This window comes from Rhinoderma darwinii, chromosome 5 (genome assembly GCF_050947455.1).
Source record: "Rhinoderma darwinii isolate aRhiDar2 chromosome 5, aRhiDar2.hap1, whole genome shotgun sequence".
Classification (NCBI taxonomy): domain Eukaryota; kingdom Metazoa; phylum Chordata; class Amphibia; order Anura; family Rhinodermatidae; genus Rhinoderma; species Rhinoderma darwinii.
The window spans coordinates 289,900,696-289,919,965 of NC_134691.1; the positions used below are offsets into that span (position 1 = coordinate 289,900,696).

The 19,270-nt window shown below is 42.6% G+C and overlaps 1 protein-coding gene across 1 annotated transcript in view; it reads right to left on the reverse strand.

The window, feature by feature from the left end:
• Positions 1-4,281: 4,281 nt before the first annotated feature.
• NFE2L3 (NFE2 like bZIP transcription factor 3) overlaps positions 4,282-19,270 on the reverse strand; it is a 49,850-nt gene continuing 34,861 nt past the window's right edge. Inside the window, exons 2-5 of the mRNA XM_075827270.1 lie at positions 16,270-16,419; positions 14,856-14,936; positions 7,854-7,955; positions 4,282-6,508 (exon numbers count right to left, since the gene is read on the reverse strand). Of these exons, the coding sequence (XP_075683385.1) occupies positions 5,273-6,508; positions 7,854-7,955; positions 14,856-14,936; positions 16,270-16,419 (1,569 nt within the window). The 3' untranslated portion in view covers positions 4,282-5,272. The remainder of the gene's footprint in view (positions 6,509-7,853; positions 7,956-14,855; positions 14,937-16,269; positions 16,420-19,270) is intronic.

Here is a 19,270-nt window from a genome sequence, read left to right on the forward strand (position 1 = left end):
AATTCAGCATCAAAAAAGATCATATCTCAGTTCTTTAAATAATCTAGAAGTTTAGTGTGAGGAAACTGGTTTAAATAATAAAGTTCACACCAAGTTTTTTGCAGGAGTAAAATTCTGGCTCAAAATTCAGTTTGGAATTTTAAGGCAGATTTTGAGTTTTTCTGCGTTTTTTGCTCGCGCCCATTGAGTGCCACAGGCAAAAACGCTGTGAAATGCGCTTTCTCTGCCTCCCACTGATGTCAATGGGAGGTCAGAGGTGTAAACGCCTGAAGATAGGGAGGCATTTTCGGCCGTTTTTCGACGCAGGTTCTGCGTCAAAAAAACTCAGTGTGAACAGCTCAATGGCTTCTTTTAACCAATATTTGATATAATCATCCATATACCATTAATCCCATAGGGTGGTATGTACCTAGGTACACAGGGTTCTCCATCTCCTCGGGCACCACAAAGTTAGCAAATAAGAGAGGACAGGTCACGCGGTGTTTTCTTTAAGAGGAGATGGGAGAAAGGGGCAGGTCCCCCCAACATGATGGAGATTAGGACAGGTCTTCTATGTACACCCCTGGATACCATCTACCTATAAATTTAGTTTATAACCTAATCCTGCTTAAAAAGGGAACAAGGCTGTTTTCATGGTTGTTTGAAGGAAATATATTGTGGCAGGCCTACTGGTGTAATAAGCAGTAAATTTACCTTTCCATGTAGGAAATTTTACAGTATAAATGTATTTATTGTCAGTGTATATATAGAAATCTAAATTTCTGAAAGATAACCTATACATTAACAGCATCGGAGCAACTGCTAATAGTCCTGATAGCTTTAGGGCTAAAAGAAATGCCCCAAAATGTATCTAGGTGGAGATAAGCTTGAACAGCTACTCTGTCTACAAGGAATAACTTTTTGATGCTTAGGTAAATAAAATGATTTTTAGGGTATGTTCACATGGCTTATTTTCAGCCGCTTTCCGAGCCGTAAATATCCCAAAAACGGCCGAAGAATCGGAAGCAGAATGCCTCCAAACATCTGGCCATTGATTTAAATGGGAAAAGCAGCGTTCTGTTCTGACGGAGCGTTTTTTTACGCGGCCGTTTTGAAAAAGTGCATGCAACTTCTTGGGCCGTTTTTCATTGACTCTATAGGAAAACAGCTCCAAAAACGTCCGTAAAAAACGCAGCGAAAAACACGAGTTGCTTAAAAAGCGGCTGAAAATCAGGAGCTGTTTTCCCTTGAACGTGTGAACATACCCTTAGGGTTACCAATCTGCTTAAGGATAACATGAAAATTAGAGGCACTATCTGAGTAATTTGTCAAAACATCTAAAGTGCACCTTCTAAAATAGATTTTTTGGTATGATCACTTTAGCGATTAGATCTCTTTAGACTACATTCACACAAACGTATAAGACTCACGCGCGTGAAAAAATGCACGTGAATCTGATCCGTGTGTGTTGCGTTATGCATCAGTGTGCTTTGCGAGTGGCATGAGTTATTTACGCACACGCAAAGCACATCTTTTTTTATTAATATTTTCAATTGAATTGATGTGCAAATCACGCACCGCATACGGATGTGCATCTGTGTGCGGTGCGTGGTTTTCACACACCCATTGACTTCAAGTGGCGTGTAGGTGCATGAAAACACCAATATAGGACATGCAGTGAGTTTCACGCAGCGGATTCTCACTGTGGGAAAACTCACGCATGTGTGAACGGTCCCATTGAAACCAATGTGTCCGTGTGCTGCGTGTGATTTCCATGCGCAGCACTCGGACGTATTATGTAAGTAACGTACCAGTGTTGCTGTTCTAGGTAGGGATATACAGTGATATTCATGGTGATTTACAGGCTATGTCCGTCAAAACTGCATAATGTAGATTATTTTTTTTTTGTCCACTGTGTGTAATCTGGGATTATTTGTATATAAAGGAGACATCCATCACCCCACAAAAAACCATGCAATGAGAAATCCATTTTTTTATAGGCTTGCCTTGAAGACTATCTCAGCACAGAGTTATATATATATATTTATGTAGCCTATAGAGACTATGGTATAAGTGTAACATCTAAATATCCACATTGTTTAATCTTTGGGGAAAGAGATTTAATTTGTTGTTTTTTTAGATTCTATTAAATCATACTGATGATTGGGTTTCTCCAGGTAAAAGACAAAGTAGTACCTTGAAATACTTGGAACAGGCATGCCAATCTAATGTTAGTATCTGGTGAACTATAGTTGTTTCATCTGCGGAAAATGGAACACATATAGCAATACTGCAATTAGTGTTTATAGGACTTGTACAATATCCACTCCATATGGAGTATATTTTGATATCTGTAATTCAGGGATATAGACGAGACAGGGTCAACAGTAATACTAAGCTCCAAAGAACACAGCATTCCACAAAGGTCTGGGGAAGGGGAATGAAAAACTTCTCTACGCCCCATTTGTGGCACTTACGTACTAAAGCTCGACACAAGGCCGGAGGTCCCACCAACAGCAATGGTCTGTGAGACATCTGCCCATTCTTGATATCAATGCTGTGCAAGTGGTGGGAGAAGGGGTAACAATGCAAAAGGAAAGGATCATATACATTGCTCAGAGACTCAAGCTGGCCATACAATTGAACACTTGTTCAGTCGAAAGCGATTTCTCCGTACTCCACCATAAACATACACACTCAGCAGCGTGGAGACTATGGCAGAATTTTATCTTTCATAAGAACAAAGGATTGGGCATGTTACTAACCAACATGCCCAATCCCTCTATCCCATCGACATCTGCCATCACGTATCTGTTCATACATGACATCTGCCGATCCCGCTGACTTCTTTCAAGTGTATAGCCAGCTTTATAAAATACTGTAACTCTCCCCTGAGTGCGGACAGGCACTCTTGATTGTCAGAAAAGCTGGTCAGTGCTTCCTGCACTGCTCAATCATTGTCCTAAAACTTGGAGTAGTCACAAATCAAACCTTCAAAAGAAGTGAAGGGATGTCTGCAAGCAGAAGAGATGTCTTCATTTGGAGCTTTGACATATTGCACCAAGGTCCCAACCATGAAAAAAATATTTAAAATCATCTGAATGTTGTATTAGTAGCCGTTATACCTGCAGAAGGTTATACTGAAATACAAGGGCACTTAAGCTTCACAAACAGACGTGAAAAGTTCACACTTTGGCTAAAATGCTTGGGTGTAATTCCAATATAATACACAGAAGGCAAATTATTAGCACACAACGATGGTTGATATATTTGATTCTCAGAACATGCCCTGCTGTTGGTGTCTTATGATATACCAGTATATAGTATTCTGATAAAGTTTTGCTGGCATTGATAAAAAAGGCTCTGATTACAAGACGTTTTCAGACATGCAAATGCATGGAAGTGTATGACGTCATCACTTACTCCTACACATCCTGTGTTTCTCAAACATCCTACAGTGTCGAGAATCTTGAGCATCCTTAAAGGGGCCCATACACATAATATGAAAGTCGGGGGAACCTGACCATTTTGGCGGGACCGGCTGACTACCTAATGTGTATGGCGGATCTCCTGACCCCCCCCCCCTTTTCTCATGGCAGATATCGGTGGATAGAAGGACCATGGTATAATGACTTTTGAACATGCCTGATCCTTTGTTCATGCGGGCTATAAGCCACTACCAGAGGCCATTGCAATTAAAATGCATGCTCAACATGTTAATGGTGGAGTTCGGAGGAATAGCTGCCCATTCGGCTGACTGTTATTTTAGGTTTATTGGCACCTTTAGACATAAGGGGTTTCTGAGCACTTTGTGTGATGAGGTATTAGAACAGAAGTCCAATAAATAAGATCCTGTACAATATCTGTGCTTGTTAGAAGTCACTCCAATATAGGGCTATATTGCAGTGAGACCAAATCTGCATGGATACATTGGGCTTTGTATTTGTATATAACTACTTTGTACTTTAAAATTACTACTTTACATTTAAACATCATTGAAATAAATATATAATTGACATGTTGCAGTGATATACATCTCTTTAAAATTCTAGGCTAGAAGTTCCGGCACTGCACGACATACTTAAAAGAGTTGGCCATTTTTGGGCAACCATCACTTCAATAAACTGTAGGTCCCCAACCCATCACTTTTCACTCTACGTAAATGCGAGCCGCTTGCTGTTGGCTTACAAAAGAATAGAGATTGAAAAAAAAGTAAGGCTCTGTTCACATCTGCGCCATGGATTCCATTATAGCAAAAACCATGACGCAGTGCCAAAATCGTTGCACAAAGGATACCAGTTCTATTTTTTCAGTCAAATTTGATGGAATCTGCGACAGAGCCTTTGATGCAGATGTGCACATAACCCAAGACAAAGCCTGGGAAAGAAGGAGAAATGGGAGAAGGGGCTTCCACAATGAATTTCTGGAACACAATTTTGTATATCCCTGTAGTATAAATGCAAAATAACATTATCGTAAATTAACATTTCTTTAGCAAATATTCTCATGGTACAAAAAAAACTCTGTCAGCCAATATGTACACTGGAGAAATCACATATAAAATAATATAAAATAAGCAACTCCAGCTTGCTAGAAATGATAAAACACATGACAACAAAAAAACATGATCAGCCACCAGGACCTCTTGAAAAAGACAGAGTAGAACAAGAACCAACGTGTAAAAAAAAAAAAGACAAATCATAATTTATAGCTCCTTAGACACACCATATGTATAAATAAAAACATACATAACATAATAATGTTAAGTCAGAACTTTACATGAACAATGTGCTCCAGTGCGACAGACTAAAACTAAGGTCACTTTGTATTTTAATAACTTTTCTGGTGGCACAGTCTTTCATTAATATGCCAAATGTCCATATTATATATACACACACACATATATATATATATATGAAAAATCCAATTTTACCAGAAAATTGGCCCCATTTTAACATAAGATGATAGTTTCTTTTAGGAGAGGTCTTACTGTAAGTTAAATCTATACTTATGATGAAAGATAAGCTGCATATAACAGGTAATATTGTACGACCATGCAGATATTCATTTGTGGCATACCAGGAGGTCTGTACAAGTTTAGTGCCATTTTAGGAGACTAAAAGCAGCTTCTTTTTGAGTTTTCAGAGTTCTTTTAAGGACCAGCAATAATGTTCAGCTGCCACCTGAACAAATGGTATCTCCATCGTTTGGTCCAGTTTTTAACCTTTCCCAATTTACAGTAATTTTAGTTCATGCCACCTCGATTTTTAGACGGTTTGTCTTTAGTCAACGTTCATTTTTGCTTCTTGTCCTTCTGTGTGTCTTTTTTTTGATCCGACTTGAACAGTCTCCTTGGGACAACCATGATGCTGCCATCGCTATTACAGTGCAAGGCATACTGGTTTGGGTTGACAGGTCTGCCCTGCTCGTCCCTTAGTCGGTTGAATACATCTTGGTACAGGTCATTTAGTTTCTGCTTCATGTGGCCCATAGACTTACTGCACTGAGCTTGTTCTTTCATTAGTTTTTCCTTTTGAACTTTGAGCTGAGTGACATCATCCTCCAAATTCAAAATGACATCCAACTTACGCTTGCGACAGTTCTGAGCAGCTACCTTGTTCTTACCCCGACGCCGAATATCACGTATGACCGATACCTGAGCTTCTGTCAGATAGTATTTGGACAACACACTATTAAACATCTCTACAGGCATACTCACAATTTCATCCACTGAGAATGGAATTTTTAAGGATTTTGCTCTCCGTTCATCTCGACTGAGGCTTTTGTCCATTGCATTGACACATGGGCTCCTTATTTTGCTGGATTTCACTGACCAGCTATAATGATGTTCTTCACTAGGCTCCGCCTGATTGGGCAAGGTATTATATGTATGGTTATGTTGAACATTGTGTAAGGACATCTCATCATAATAGTTTGCATCGTCCATTTGACAGAATTTGTTGATTTCTGAATTACTCCCTCCTACTGCTCCCTCTAAACCATCATAGGAGGTGGATTCAGAATCACTGCTGTAGCCGGCTGCACCTTCTTCCTCCCCAAAGGTTATAGATGAAGTGTCGGATATGCTTGCAGATGTTGGGCTATGGCTTGAGTTTAAGGAAAGTCCAGAGTCTGAGTCTGGTTCTTCAAATAACTGAGAGACTTCCAAAGGATCAAATCCTTCTTCCAGGGCTAGGGACATTAAATTTATTTCATCAAATACATTCTCGTCAAGACCAGAAAGAAGATCTTGATTTGTAGCGTTCCTGGAACTATTATCAGTAGTTGGAAATAGATTGGTCAGATTTGTGGCACTTAAGGGATCTCCAGGAATAGCGCTTGAATTTAACTGCAGTGAGTTCTCTGGTCTCTGTTCCTCACTGGACGTGGCGGTGGGACTTGATGCAAACATGGCTTCCTGCAAACTTAGATCTTGGCTAATTGCCTCTGTCAGTTGCACATTGAAGGGGACTGAAGTGCTGATGGTATTGTTGTTATTAGAAATGGACTGAATGTCCTCCAATGTAATCTAAACAAGTAAAAAAATAGTAGAAAGATAATAGTCAGATACACGTTGTTTATTTTTTTTTCAATGTTCCCCTATTTACATTATTTGCCAACTACTTGTAAAAAATTCTAATTTGCAAAATTCCATCGATGAGGCGAGAAATCAGCTTGTGAGGAGCATAAAGGAACCGTTGTACCCACTGTCCTTAAAGCGGTTGTCTGATTATGGTGCGGCTTTTCATACTGATGACCTATCCACAGGACAGGTCATCAGTATGTGATCGCTGGGGATCCGACACCCGCAACCCGCACCAATCAGCTGTTCTGGTTGCCCCTGGCACCGTCAGCTATGCAGTGTTCGGTGTAGGCAGCAGAAGGCGCCGTACACTGTATAGCGGTCGTAAGTGAATAGGAGCAGTACTGCAGCACGGGCGCTATATAGCGGTTGGAGCCTTCTGCTTCCGGCAATGACCACTGCACAACTTACGGTTCCGGAGGCAGCCGGAATAGCCGATTGGTGCGGGTCCGGGTGTCGTATCCACACCGACCATATACTAATGACCTGTCCTGTGGATAGGTCATCAGTATGAAAAACTGCCCCATGACCAGACCACCCCTTGATTAACGACCTTGTTTTTTTGCATGATTGGATTAAAGGGGTTATCTCATGAAGACAAACCATTTTTTTGAATGATCGACACAGCCCGGCTTTTATAACCCTCAGCAATCAGCTGCTATCTGTAAGGGTGGCCACGTCTGTCCAGACATTTACCTGCATCGGCTGCTGTAGAGAAAATGTAGTATTTTATTACAGCCACTTAAATTCAATGTAAGGATGGGTTGGGACCCCCATCCTTTATGACATGCCAGGTCATATGGACAAGGGTTGTAATCATCAGGTAAAAAGTTTAACGGCTATAGACACCTTTGGGGTCTTTTTTTTATTTTTTACTGGAAAGCATTTTTCTTGTGATAAAAACAAGTCCACTTTGACTTGATCGGAACTGAGCTTAGAGAATCGCTCAGGAGCTGCGGTCAGCCGAGCAGTTAGTGTACCTCCCTAACGGATTCAGCTCAGAGCGGCTTTCTGCTGCTTCTATATACTGTGATACATAGAAGCTGCAGAACCAGAAGTCATTTTTTTTAAAGGCAATTACAAAACTTATTTTTAATCACTAAAAAAATGCTTTAAAAGAAAAAAAAAAAAGCCCGAAAGTTGTACATAGTTATTACGCTATGCAGATACCTTCTGTTTTTGGGAAGGCTTTGCAGTCCTAGGGCTGTCAGTTACTTTTAAGTCCTACATATCCTAACCTTGAAGACTGATCCACAGTAGTGAAGAGGTTAAATAAGCAGAATAATCTTACATTTAAATCAGGCAGAGAAAGGAAGTCTTGCCACAATTCCCCTACAGAGTTTCCAGGTCTGGAGGAGTGTTGCGCACTATGTAGAGAATTTTCACTAGTGCCCTTTTAAGAAAAAAAAAAAGTAAAGGTCAGTAAAAAGCAAAGATCAGTAATAAGCTTTCCTTACATTCTCTGCATTAAGATAAACAACATGTAACAATCATGAGATACAAAGTTTTAGAAATAAGTTTTATTACATGGTGATTATTGTACCATACATACTCTAAAGCAGGGGTCTCAAGCACGCGGCCCGTGGGCCGCATGCGGCCCCTGGGGCTGTCATCTGCGGCCCGCGGGACACAGAGCCGCTAGTATGGGCTCTGCTCCGAGACTAAGGAATTCCCTGACATCGCTGTCCACATATGAACAGCGATGTCTGGGGCTTCGCCAGAGCCTGAGTCCCGTGCAGAGCGCTAGTACAGGCTCTGCTCCGGGAATCTGTGGAATTCCCTGACATCGCTGTCCATATATGGACAGTGTGTTAGGGTCTTCCCCAGAGCAGAGTCCCGGGCAGAGCGCTAGTATCGGCTCTGCTCCGGGACTCTGTGGAATTCCCTGACATCGCTGTCCATATATGGACAGTGTGTCAGGGTCTTCCCAAGAGCGGAGTCCCGGGCAGAGCGCTAGTATCGGCTCTGCTCCTGGACTCTGTGGAATTCCCTGACATTGGTGTCTATGTTTGAACACACGAAGTTTGGGGCTTCCCCAGAGCCAGAGTCCCGGGCAGAGCGCTAGTATAGGCTCTGCTCTGGGACTCTGGGGAAGCTTCTGACATCGCTGTCCATACATCGACAATGATGTCAGGGGCTTCCCCAGAGCAGGAGTCCCAGTGATGTCAGGAGCACAGCTGGAGTCCCAGGAAGAGCCTACTAGCGCTCTGCCCGGGACTCCAGCTCTGGGGTTTCCTCTGACATCTCTGTGCATATATGGACAGTGATGTCAGGAGCAGAGCTGGAATCCCAGGCAGAGTGCTAGAAGTGGCTCTGCTCCGGGACCCCAGTTCTGGGCAAGCCCCTGACATCACTGTGGCAGCATCTGCGGAGGGCACTGTGGCAGCATCTGCGGAGGGCACTGTGGCAGCATCTGCGGAGGGGACTGTGCCAGTATCTACGGAGGGCACTGCCAGCATCTACGGAGGGCACTGTGCCAGCATCTACGGAGGGCACTGTGTCAGCATCTACGGAGGGCACTGTGTCAGCATCTACGGAGGGCACTGTGTCAGCATCTACGGAGGGCACTGTGGCAGCATCTACGGAGGACACTGTGGCAGCATCTACGGAGGGCACTGTGGCATTATCTAGGGGTGTATTGCATTATCTACACAGGGCACTCTGGCAGCATCTAAAGAGGGCACTGCGGCAGCATCCACAGAGGGCACTGCGGCAGCATCCACAGAGGGCACTGCGGCAGCAACCACAGAGGGCACTGCGGCAGCAACCACAGAGGGCACTGCGGCAGCATCCACAGAGGGCACTGCGGCAGCATCCACAGAGGGCACTGTGGCACTATCTAAAAAGTAAATTTGAAAGTAATGCGGCCCGACCACTTCACATTTTTTCTACATGTGGCCCACTTACCCGGCCGAGTTTGAGACCCCTGCTCTAAAGTTTAGTATTAGCCAACTAAAAAATATCAAGCTTTTCTGTGTTCACATCTGCATAGATATTTCAGTTGTTCTGCTCCGTAATAGAAAAACAACCGTAACAATACAGACACCAACGGCGCCGCAGCGGAACCCATTGACTTTAATGGGTTTCCGGCATGGTGTCCGTCGTTTTTCCGGAAACAATGCTGTGCTATTTTTTACATCATTTTGTGAACATAGCCTCAAATTGGTAAAGCATACCTACAGTGAAAAGTAAAAAAAACTTCAGTGTTCTTAGATCCTCATAAAGCCTTTCCCTTCAAAACCCAGGCATTTGTGCTTCCTAATTCACTAATAGAAAGCTTTCTTTGTCTGCCATGTTATAGATACAGTGGTGCTGCAGCCCGGTCATGGTCACTCTGCCTACATGCCTGCTAACTCGCACAGCAGAGGGAGAGAGACTGTCTGCTTGAATCAGTGCAGAGGTTGTTACAATCATAGGACTTTATTAGCTAGTTCTCTCTACAAAACACACTGACAGCTTGTAATTCCCTGTTTAGATAAGATATTTAAAGAGGCTCTGTCACCAGATTTTGCAAGCCCTATCTGCTATTGCAGCAGATCGGCGCTGCAATGTAGATTACAGTAACGTTTTTATTTTTAAAAAACAAGCATTTTTGGCCAAGTTATGACCATTTTCGTATTTATGCAAATGAGGCTTGCAAAAGTCCAAGTGGGTGTGTTTAAAAGTAAAAGTCCAAGTGGGCGTGTATTATGTGCGTACATCGGGGCGTGTTTACTACTTTTACTAGCTGGGCGTTGTGACGAGAAGTATCATCCACTTCTCTTCAGAACGCCCAGCTTCTGGCAGTGCAGACACAGCCGTGTTCTCAAGAGATCACGCTGTGTCGTCACTCAGAGGTCCTGCATCGTGTCAGACGAGCGAGGACACATCGGCACCAGAGGCTACAGATGATTCTGCAGCAGCATCGGCGTTTGCAGGTAAGTCGATGTAGCTACTTACCTGCAAATGCTGATGCTGCTGCAGAATCAACTGTAGCCTCTGGTGCCGACACGATGCAGGACCTGTGAGTGACGTCAGAGATCTGCACTGCCAGAAGCTGGGCGTTGTGAAGAGAAGTGGATGATACTTCTCTTCTCAACGCCCAGCTAGTAAAAGTAGTAAATACGCCCCGATGTACGCACATAATACACGCCCAGTTGTACTTTTACTTTTCAACACGCCCAGTTGTACTTTTGCAAGCCTCATTTGCATAAATACGAAAATGGTCATAACTTGGCCAAAAATGCTCGTTTTTTTAAAAATAAAAACGTTACTGTAATCTACATTGCAGCGCCGATCTGCTGCAATAGCAGATAGGGGTTGCAAAATCTGGTGACAGAGCCTCTTTAAAGGGGTTGTCCAGTCCCAAAAAATGTATGGCCTATCTTCAGGATAGGCCATCAATATGTGATCTATCGGGGCCCGACTCCCGGGACCCCCACTGATCAGCCGTTTTTAAGGGGACGCAGCACTCGTACGAGTGCTGCTTCCTCTTCATGTCTTATCTACTCGTACTGTGAATAGCCGACACACTTAGGGCTTATTTAGACGAACGTGATATACGTCCGTGCAACGCGTTTGATTTTCACGCGCCTCTCACGGACCAATGTTAGTCTATGGGACCGTGCAGACTGTCCGTGAGTTTCATGCAGCGTGTGTCTGCTGCGTAAAACTCACGACATGTCCGATATTTGTGCGATGTTCACGCATCACGAGCCCATTGAAGTCAATGGGTGCGTGAAAATCACGCGCAGCACACGGAAGCACTTCCGTGTGACGCACGTGATTCGCACAACAGCAGTAAAAAGTATGAATGAAAACAGAAAAGCACCACGTGCTTTTCTGTTTACAAACATAAAAAAGGATTTTCTTAATGATGGCGGCTGTGCAAAAATCACGCAGCCACGCATCATACGCGGCTGACACACGGAGCTGTTAAGTAACTTTTGTGCGCGCAAAACGCTGCGATTTTTGCGCGCGCAAAACGCACACGCTCGTGTCAATTCGGCCTCATAGTGACGGTTCAACCGTTCACAGTATTACAGCCTTCTCCCATTCATTTGAATGAGCGCTGCGGCCCCTTAAATACAGCTGATGATTGAGGGTCCCGGGAGTTGGAACCTGACCGATCAGATATTGATGGACGATCCTAAGGATAGGCCATCAATTTTTAGGGACTGGACAACCCCTTTAAGTTATTTTTGCTGTATCTCGAGCTCTCTCAGCAAGGAAGAAGTAAAGGGTTGCAGTAACTGAAGTCTCCTTCTACTTTGCCCCACATTAAAAAGAATGGAGGTAATAAACAGCATTTAGAACTTATTTTTTAATTGTAGATAAACTTAAATTTACATACTGAGATACATATCCTAACAGGTTTTCTAGTGGATCACTGGAGGTACACTTTAATTTGCTTAACTTAATAAGACCTTTTTTTATTTTCTGAAAACCTCTGTAAAGTGACTTTGAAGGTGGAATTTCCCTTCAAATGATTGCACGCCAATATATGTTTTCAAGTGCCCCCGTTTTTCAACATGTAAAGCTTTGCCTCAGGACTAAAGACGAGCTACAGTACCATGTTTCATGTGAGTTGGAAAAGGGCTCCGGCGTATCCCGAATTGTGTTGTCCTTTTTGAGGCTGTCACTTTATGTCCTAATAGACTATATACCTATTGGCCACATTGGTTAGGCCCCACACACACGACCGTAGATTTTGTCCGTAATTACGGACCCATTCATTTCTATGGCCGACGGACACCTTCCCGTATATTTGCGGGAAGGCGTCCGTGCCATAGAAAGGCTCCACTTAAGATAGGACATGTCCTATTTTTTTCTTTTTACTGACCGTGCTCCCATATTTTATATTGGGAGTACGGCCCGCAAATGCGGTTGGCTGTGCCCATAATCATGGACCGTGATTGCGGGCACGGTTCGTGTGCAGGGGGCCTTATTTGCGGAGGAGAGTGCGTCTACGGGACGTTTCATCAATTTTCTGGACTGCATTGCCTACATTTAACATCATCATCCTGGACGGCACCAAAGATTGAGACTCCTTTGCAGCACCTTCATTTCCTGATCACGTCTACAATAGCGTTATGCCTATCCAATAGCACAACTGCTATAAATGAGCCTCCAATTTTACAGCTACTGCACTTTTCTTGCCTATGATTAACGTTATTTCTCTATGAGACAATGGGTGGATAACCCACGATGTAGGCAAATGCGTGATGTAGTCGAGGGCGCAGTTAGCTTTACCCCATACAGTAAAGATTCCGAATAATACTTGATAAAACCGGCTCAAGACTAAATAAATGTTAGGGTGTGTTCACATCAGTGTTGGGCTTCCGTTCAAGCTTCCTGTCGACTACGCTACTATTGTTTCCACGGAAAAAAACCTGAAACGTTACAGGACGAAAACACCAACTGCAAATGGAAGCTATGGTTCGAACGGAACCCCAACGCTGATGAGCAGGCTCTAATTTCAGGTTTTGTATCAATATCAATTATATTTATTTACTTTCAGCATACCCAAATGATTGGCAACACTACTGCATGCATAGATCAAAAGGACAATATGGAATATACCACAAAAACTAAAACAAAAATTACAGTGCCTTGAAGTTATGTGCAAAGTGAGAGCCAATGTCCATCATAAGGAATAAAAATGAGAAAATATAAAAAATAAAATTATTTTTTTTGCAGAGTTCCGTTTCTTGCGGAGGAACCTCTCCGAACCCGCCGCAAAAAACACAAATGCTATTTGTTTTCGGGTTTTACCTCCTCATTGAATTCAATGGGGATAACCCGAACAGATCAGCAGCGTTTACGCAAATATAATGGACATGCGATTTCTCCACTCTGTATTTACGTAGCTTGTGGATAAGATTTGTTTTATCTCATCCACTTTGCTGCTACTGTATTTGCTGAGAATTTTCCAAAAAAATTCCGTTGCGGAAAATCTGCAGCATTTACGCAATGTGTGAACTGACACTATTAGTACTGGACGCGTTTCAAAGCGTGGCATCTGCTACTTCCTCAGCAGTTGTGTTTAATCCACCCATGCAAACTAACTAAACCTACTAATCAGGTGCTCCAGGAAGACACAGTACTACAAGTACAACAGAACTGTGAGTATTGCTTATCCGGCACGTAAAAACAGCCATTCAAATAGCACGAACATTGTGTATAATGGTATTGAACGTGTAACAACAGTCAAGTGGATATACAGTATTGAATATCATAAGCTGTGGCCATTATACATCTGGTATGAGCGCACAGACATTCACCATCTGACAATATTGCGAATATATGCATAACAACGGAGCACTATATTCAAATAAATTCCTTGGAGTAAGAAAACTACAATAAATTAAGATCAGTGATACCGTATAAAAATGCAAGTGTCTGAATATGGGTCAGTCCTCCGTTTTAATATAGATACTCATAATAGCAGGGCCCGCTATATTGAGTTCATCTACAAATTTGTTCATATTTGGACTGCAATTATAACATTATTTTCATTTGATTTGATTGCATATTAATCTATTTAATTTATTTTTTACATTTTATCAAATTTTTGCACGTAACTTCAAACAACTAGTTTGTTGTACTTATTTTTGTTGTATATTGTTCCATATATATCAAAAGGACTATAAGACAACAGTAGCGTTGCCAAACATTTGGGTATGTTGAAAATAAATAAATAGAATTGATACAAAACCTGAACTAACATTGATTTAGTCTTGAGAGCCGGTTAGCGCTATTTTTCCTTTCAACCTTGTCCTTTCGATTATTCCTATGGGGACATCGATAGTTCTGTATTGGTGACAGTCAGAGGTTTACAAATTAAAAAAAAGAGAGTCTCAACTGTGGAATAAAGAAGAGCTACCAGATACTGAACAGCAAATGACGGTGTGACAATGACCCAGAGCGCAGCCCACGTCTGCGCGTATAGTGACGACGTCTCTGTGTAACAGCAGCACTGGGAGAATAGTGATGCCAGACTGATGATGTTTTACTAAGAGCTCCTCCTCGCTTTATATTGTTTAACAATGTCTTTGTAAGCATTTATTTATTTTTAGATTTTTTAACTTTTGTGTATGTGAAATGTATGCCTATATACTGTAGGTGTATATCCATGTATCCAGGACATATATACACAACATCCATTATTGCAAAACATCTTTAGATCCATTTTTAGCACCACAATAAATGCATTACAAAGATACATATAACTCCGACAGCACGTCTTCTGTCTGGCCAATAATTCATTTATCACAATTTCAGAATCCATTAGCCGCAACTGAAAGTGATTTACCTCAAGTGCATTTTCCGTTTGTGCCAGCAGCTGAATAAATTCTTCAAAGAACAGAGAGGGCTCGGTTGTGTTCTGGTCAATCTGCAAAATTAGAAAGAGTTACCATTATTATAAGTAGGGGCATGGCCTGCGGGAGGATGGGAGCAAAAGTCCAAACTAATCTTCAACAATAGAATAGTTATTCTTTACTTGCATAACAACAATATAATTTTTCTTTCTGGAGAACTTCGCTAGGTGCTGATGACTCCATTCACAGAATACAAGCTGCTGTAAGGGTACCTGTATGTTGCTGCAGCTTTTCCGGTTTATTATTGAAATCAAGCCAGCAATTCCCTAATGTTTAAAGTGGTTCTCAATTGGTACTTTACCGAGGCCTCAAAACTGCCGACCGTGCTATATAGGGGAAGGGGAGAGCATTGTAAACATATCTTTTATCTCGGTCATGCAAGTTGAACGACCGAGAAACCAAACTTAAGTTCCCCCGGCGTGGGAAGTGCTCTGAGTGGCGGCTCTAGCGGCCAATCAGGAGAGACGGCATGCGGTACAGGAGCACTTGCAGATCAAGTGCCCGCCCTAGTGGCACTTGCGAATCCGGCGCCAGGGGGAATTATACATCGTTTTCTCGGTCATGCAACTTGCATGATTGAGACAAAAGATATGTTTACATTGCCCCCCCCTCCACTATATCGCTTTGTTAGCAGTTTAGAGACCTCAAATCTACTGATAGATTCACTTTAAAAGGTGTTTTCCCATCTGGACAACACCCCATTAAATTGTAGTTCCCTGATGGTAAGCTGATCATGGGAGACCAGCTACTGCTTGGCTGTTATCACTGTAAAACGCTGTATTAGTTGGGTGTTCACATCAGCGTTGTCTTTCCGTTGAGGGGTTCCGTCTGAGCTTTCCGTCGGGGGAACCCCTCAACGGAAAGGCAAACGGAAACCTTAGCTTCCGTTTGCATCACCATTGATCGCAGTCTACTGCGCTATTGATTCCGTCAAAAACAATGTAACCCTGTCACAATAGTGACAAACTATTAGCAATGTTTCCCTCACCATTGAGATCAATGGTGATGCAAACGGAAGCTAAGGTTTCCGTTTGCCTTTCCGTTAAGGGGTTCCCCCTCAACGGAAAGCAACGCTGACGTGAACAGGCCCTTACATGGTACCCATTCAAATTAAAGATATCGGAAGACGATGCGGTATACATTACTTTGCAAGATGCTTCTGTAGTGAGAAATGTAGTCGACTCCGCTTTTCAATACAGCTTAAAAAAAAGGTATGCGGGTATACCCCCCCAAACGTATGCCAAAAGAACACACTTTTGGCAAACCTTGGGCTAATGGGACCACTGGAACATTCTGAACACTGTGAGCCCATAGATAACAGAGAAACACTTCATAGATTGGTCGTACCTCTGATCTTATGTCGTTGCTGTCATCTGTATTGCTGGGATCACCTTCTTCATTGTGTTGAGTTACCTCCTCGTCCAGTCCGACCTTCCCATTGTCATTGTGAATGTAGCTGTAGGATTCTTCACTATATCCCAGTTTATCTTCTGGTTTCTGAAACATTAAGGAAAACATTTATTCACAATGGTCGTATTTAGTTCTCTTTAGGAGAATTAGGATTGATATAATTATTATACTCGAGTATGGAAGGACCTCACCGTCACATGAACTTTAATGTTACATCATTATTATACATATTACAAAAATGAATTCTGCATGTAAAATACCTTATAAACATTAAGTCTAAGGGAATATTTGTCCCATACAGAGCCCAAATTGTTACTTGCTGCACACAGAGTGGTGGCCACGAACTGCTGGAATTTTATCGTTCCTGCAGACATGGCAAGGAATATAAGAGAATCAGATCTCCATATAAGGCCTCGTTCACATCTGCGTTGGGGTCCCGTTCTGATGTTCCGTCTGAGCTTTCCGTCAGAACGGGACCCTGAACAGACACAAACAGACACAAACGGAAACCAGGGGTTTTCGTTTCCATCACCATTGATTTCAATGGTGACAGATCCGGTGCCCATGGTTTCCGTTTGTCTCTGTTGTGCCCAGGACCCGTCGTTCTGCCGGAAGCAATAGCGTAGTCGACTAAGCTATTTCTTCCGGCAAAACGACGGAAACCTCTGGTTTCCGTTTGCGTCTGTTCAGGGTCCCGTTCTGACGGAAAGCTCCAGTGGAACTTTAGAACGGGATCCCAACGCAGATGTGAACGAGGCCTAAGACACACGGAGTTCCAAGCCTTATTATTTACATGAAAAATGTAATTCACACGTAAAAGTTATTTCTGCAGGCATTAGTAATGATAAGTACTCTATAAACTTGTTCTGGTCAGAAAACATATCTGTATTACAATTGGACTGGAAATATGGTGTACCTATTAAACATCCAGATCTAATGCCGGCAGGGCCAAATCAGTTTTAAAGATATGTAATGCCATAATAATGGCACCATATAGTATACAAAAAATACCCCCACGGTGCCATATGTTACCAAATAAGTGCTTAGGTACTGGATATTTAATGGCTATGAACACCGTTGAAAACAATTTTTTTAACCCCTTAAGGACACAGCCTGTTTTCGCCCAATGGACCAACATTTTAGGGAAAATCTTCAAAAATGTGCATTTTTCTAAATATAAAATGTATCTACTTGTAAAACAGATAGTAATACCACACAAAATAGTTACTAGTTAACATTATCTACTTTGTGTTTGCATCGTTTTTTGAACATTCTTTTATTTTTCTATGACGTTACAAGGCTTAGAACTTTATCAGCAATTTCTCACATTTTCTTTTTTTTTCTTTATCAAGATTTTTATTTTGCAAAAAGAATACAGCATATAAAACATTGCACAATATTGGCAGAAAGATTTGTACGCAATATAAAAAATACAGATTTTTACAGTATATGAACAGTATATAAAATGCATGGACACAGTGGTACTAACTGTACCATATTCACATCAAGATAGTAAAATAAGTAAACATGGGGACCAGGCCCCAGTAAAGAAAGAGTTGGTACGTATAAGTGCCACAAATATAATATAACACCAACACAAGACATCAGACAACAAAGGGAAACACAGACAAACATAGCACATGGAGTAAGATCACAGAAGTTGCTCAGAACCTTCCATCCAGCCAGAGAGGTAGATCAGTACCACCCCGGAATCCAGACCACACTGCCCAGGTTTGGACAAAGAGCACAGACTTGCCCCTGTCAGCGGACAGCAATTCCTCCATCCTCATAATCCCGTTCACCTCTGTCACCCATTCCGTCAAAGAAGGAACAGTATTAGACTTCCAATGCCTAGGTATCACCGTTCTCGCCGCAGTCAGGAAATGCCTAAAGACCCCCCTTTTGAGGTGTGGGAGTGATCCAGGAACCATGGAGAGTAATCCTATAGAGGCCGAGGTCGGGACTTCAGTGTGAAAGAGCTTATTGCCCAAGTCAAAAATCTTTCCCCAAAAGGCACGTATCCTGGGACAGTCCCACCAAATATGCAACATGGTTCCAGGAGCTTCCCCACACCTCCAACAATCAGCAGACACATCAGGAAATATCCTATGCAACAAAGCAGGACAACGATACCACCGAGTGAGTATTTTGTAGTTTTTTTCTTGAGCAAAACAAGACATTGGTAGTTTGTGAGCTAAAAAGAAAGAAGTACCCCATTCCCCTTCAGTATGTTGAACCCCCATTTCTTCGTCCCATGCCTTAGTGAAGGACAATTGGGAGAAAGAAAATTTGGGCAGGAGAACCCCATGTAGATAGGACAAGACATGAGAAGGGGCGGTTGATAAAGACAAATAACGTTCCAAAGGAGTCTTATCCTGTAACAACACCAGATAGTCTTCCATGGAAGAGAGATAGGAACGCAACTGTAAGTATGACCACCAGGTTGATCGTCTCCCCGGGCAAGCCTCAGAGACAGCATTCATTGATAATATGGCACCGTCAGGAGTAAGGGTCTCAGCCAGATATCCACCCTCTCCTCTCTCCCAACAGAGGAATGTATCAACACCCACCGCCGGAGGGAAGGAGGGGTTGTCAAAGAGAGGAGTCAGAGGACCCGGGCGATGAATAAGGCCTGCAGCACCCAAGATTCGCTCCCAGACTACAAGAAACTGACGTGTGAGGAAAGGCAGAGATAGCATGTGGCGCTGTAGGACAGTCAACCACGGCAGAGAGGACAATGCAAGAGGAGACGTGTCTCTTTCGATGCGCACCCATTGCTTACCTGTTTCCGAGCGGAACCAATCCACTACCCTCATAATCAATGCAGCTTGATGGTATCGTTTAAAGTCTGGAAGACCCGCGCCCCCGTCTATTTTTGGACGACTAAGAACAGCAAAACGGATGCGAGGCTTAGAGGAGCCCCATACAAATTTAGTTA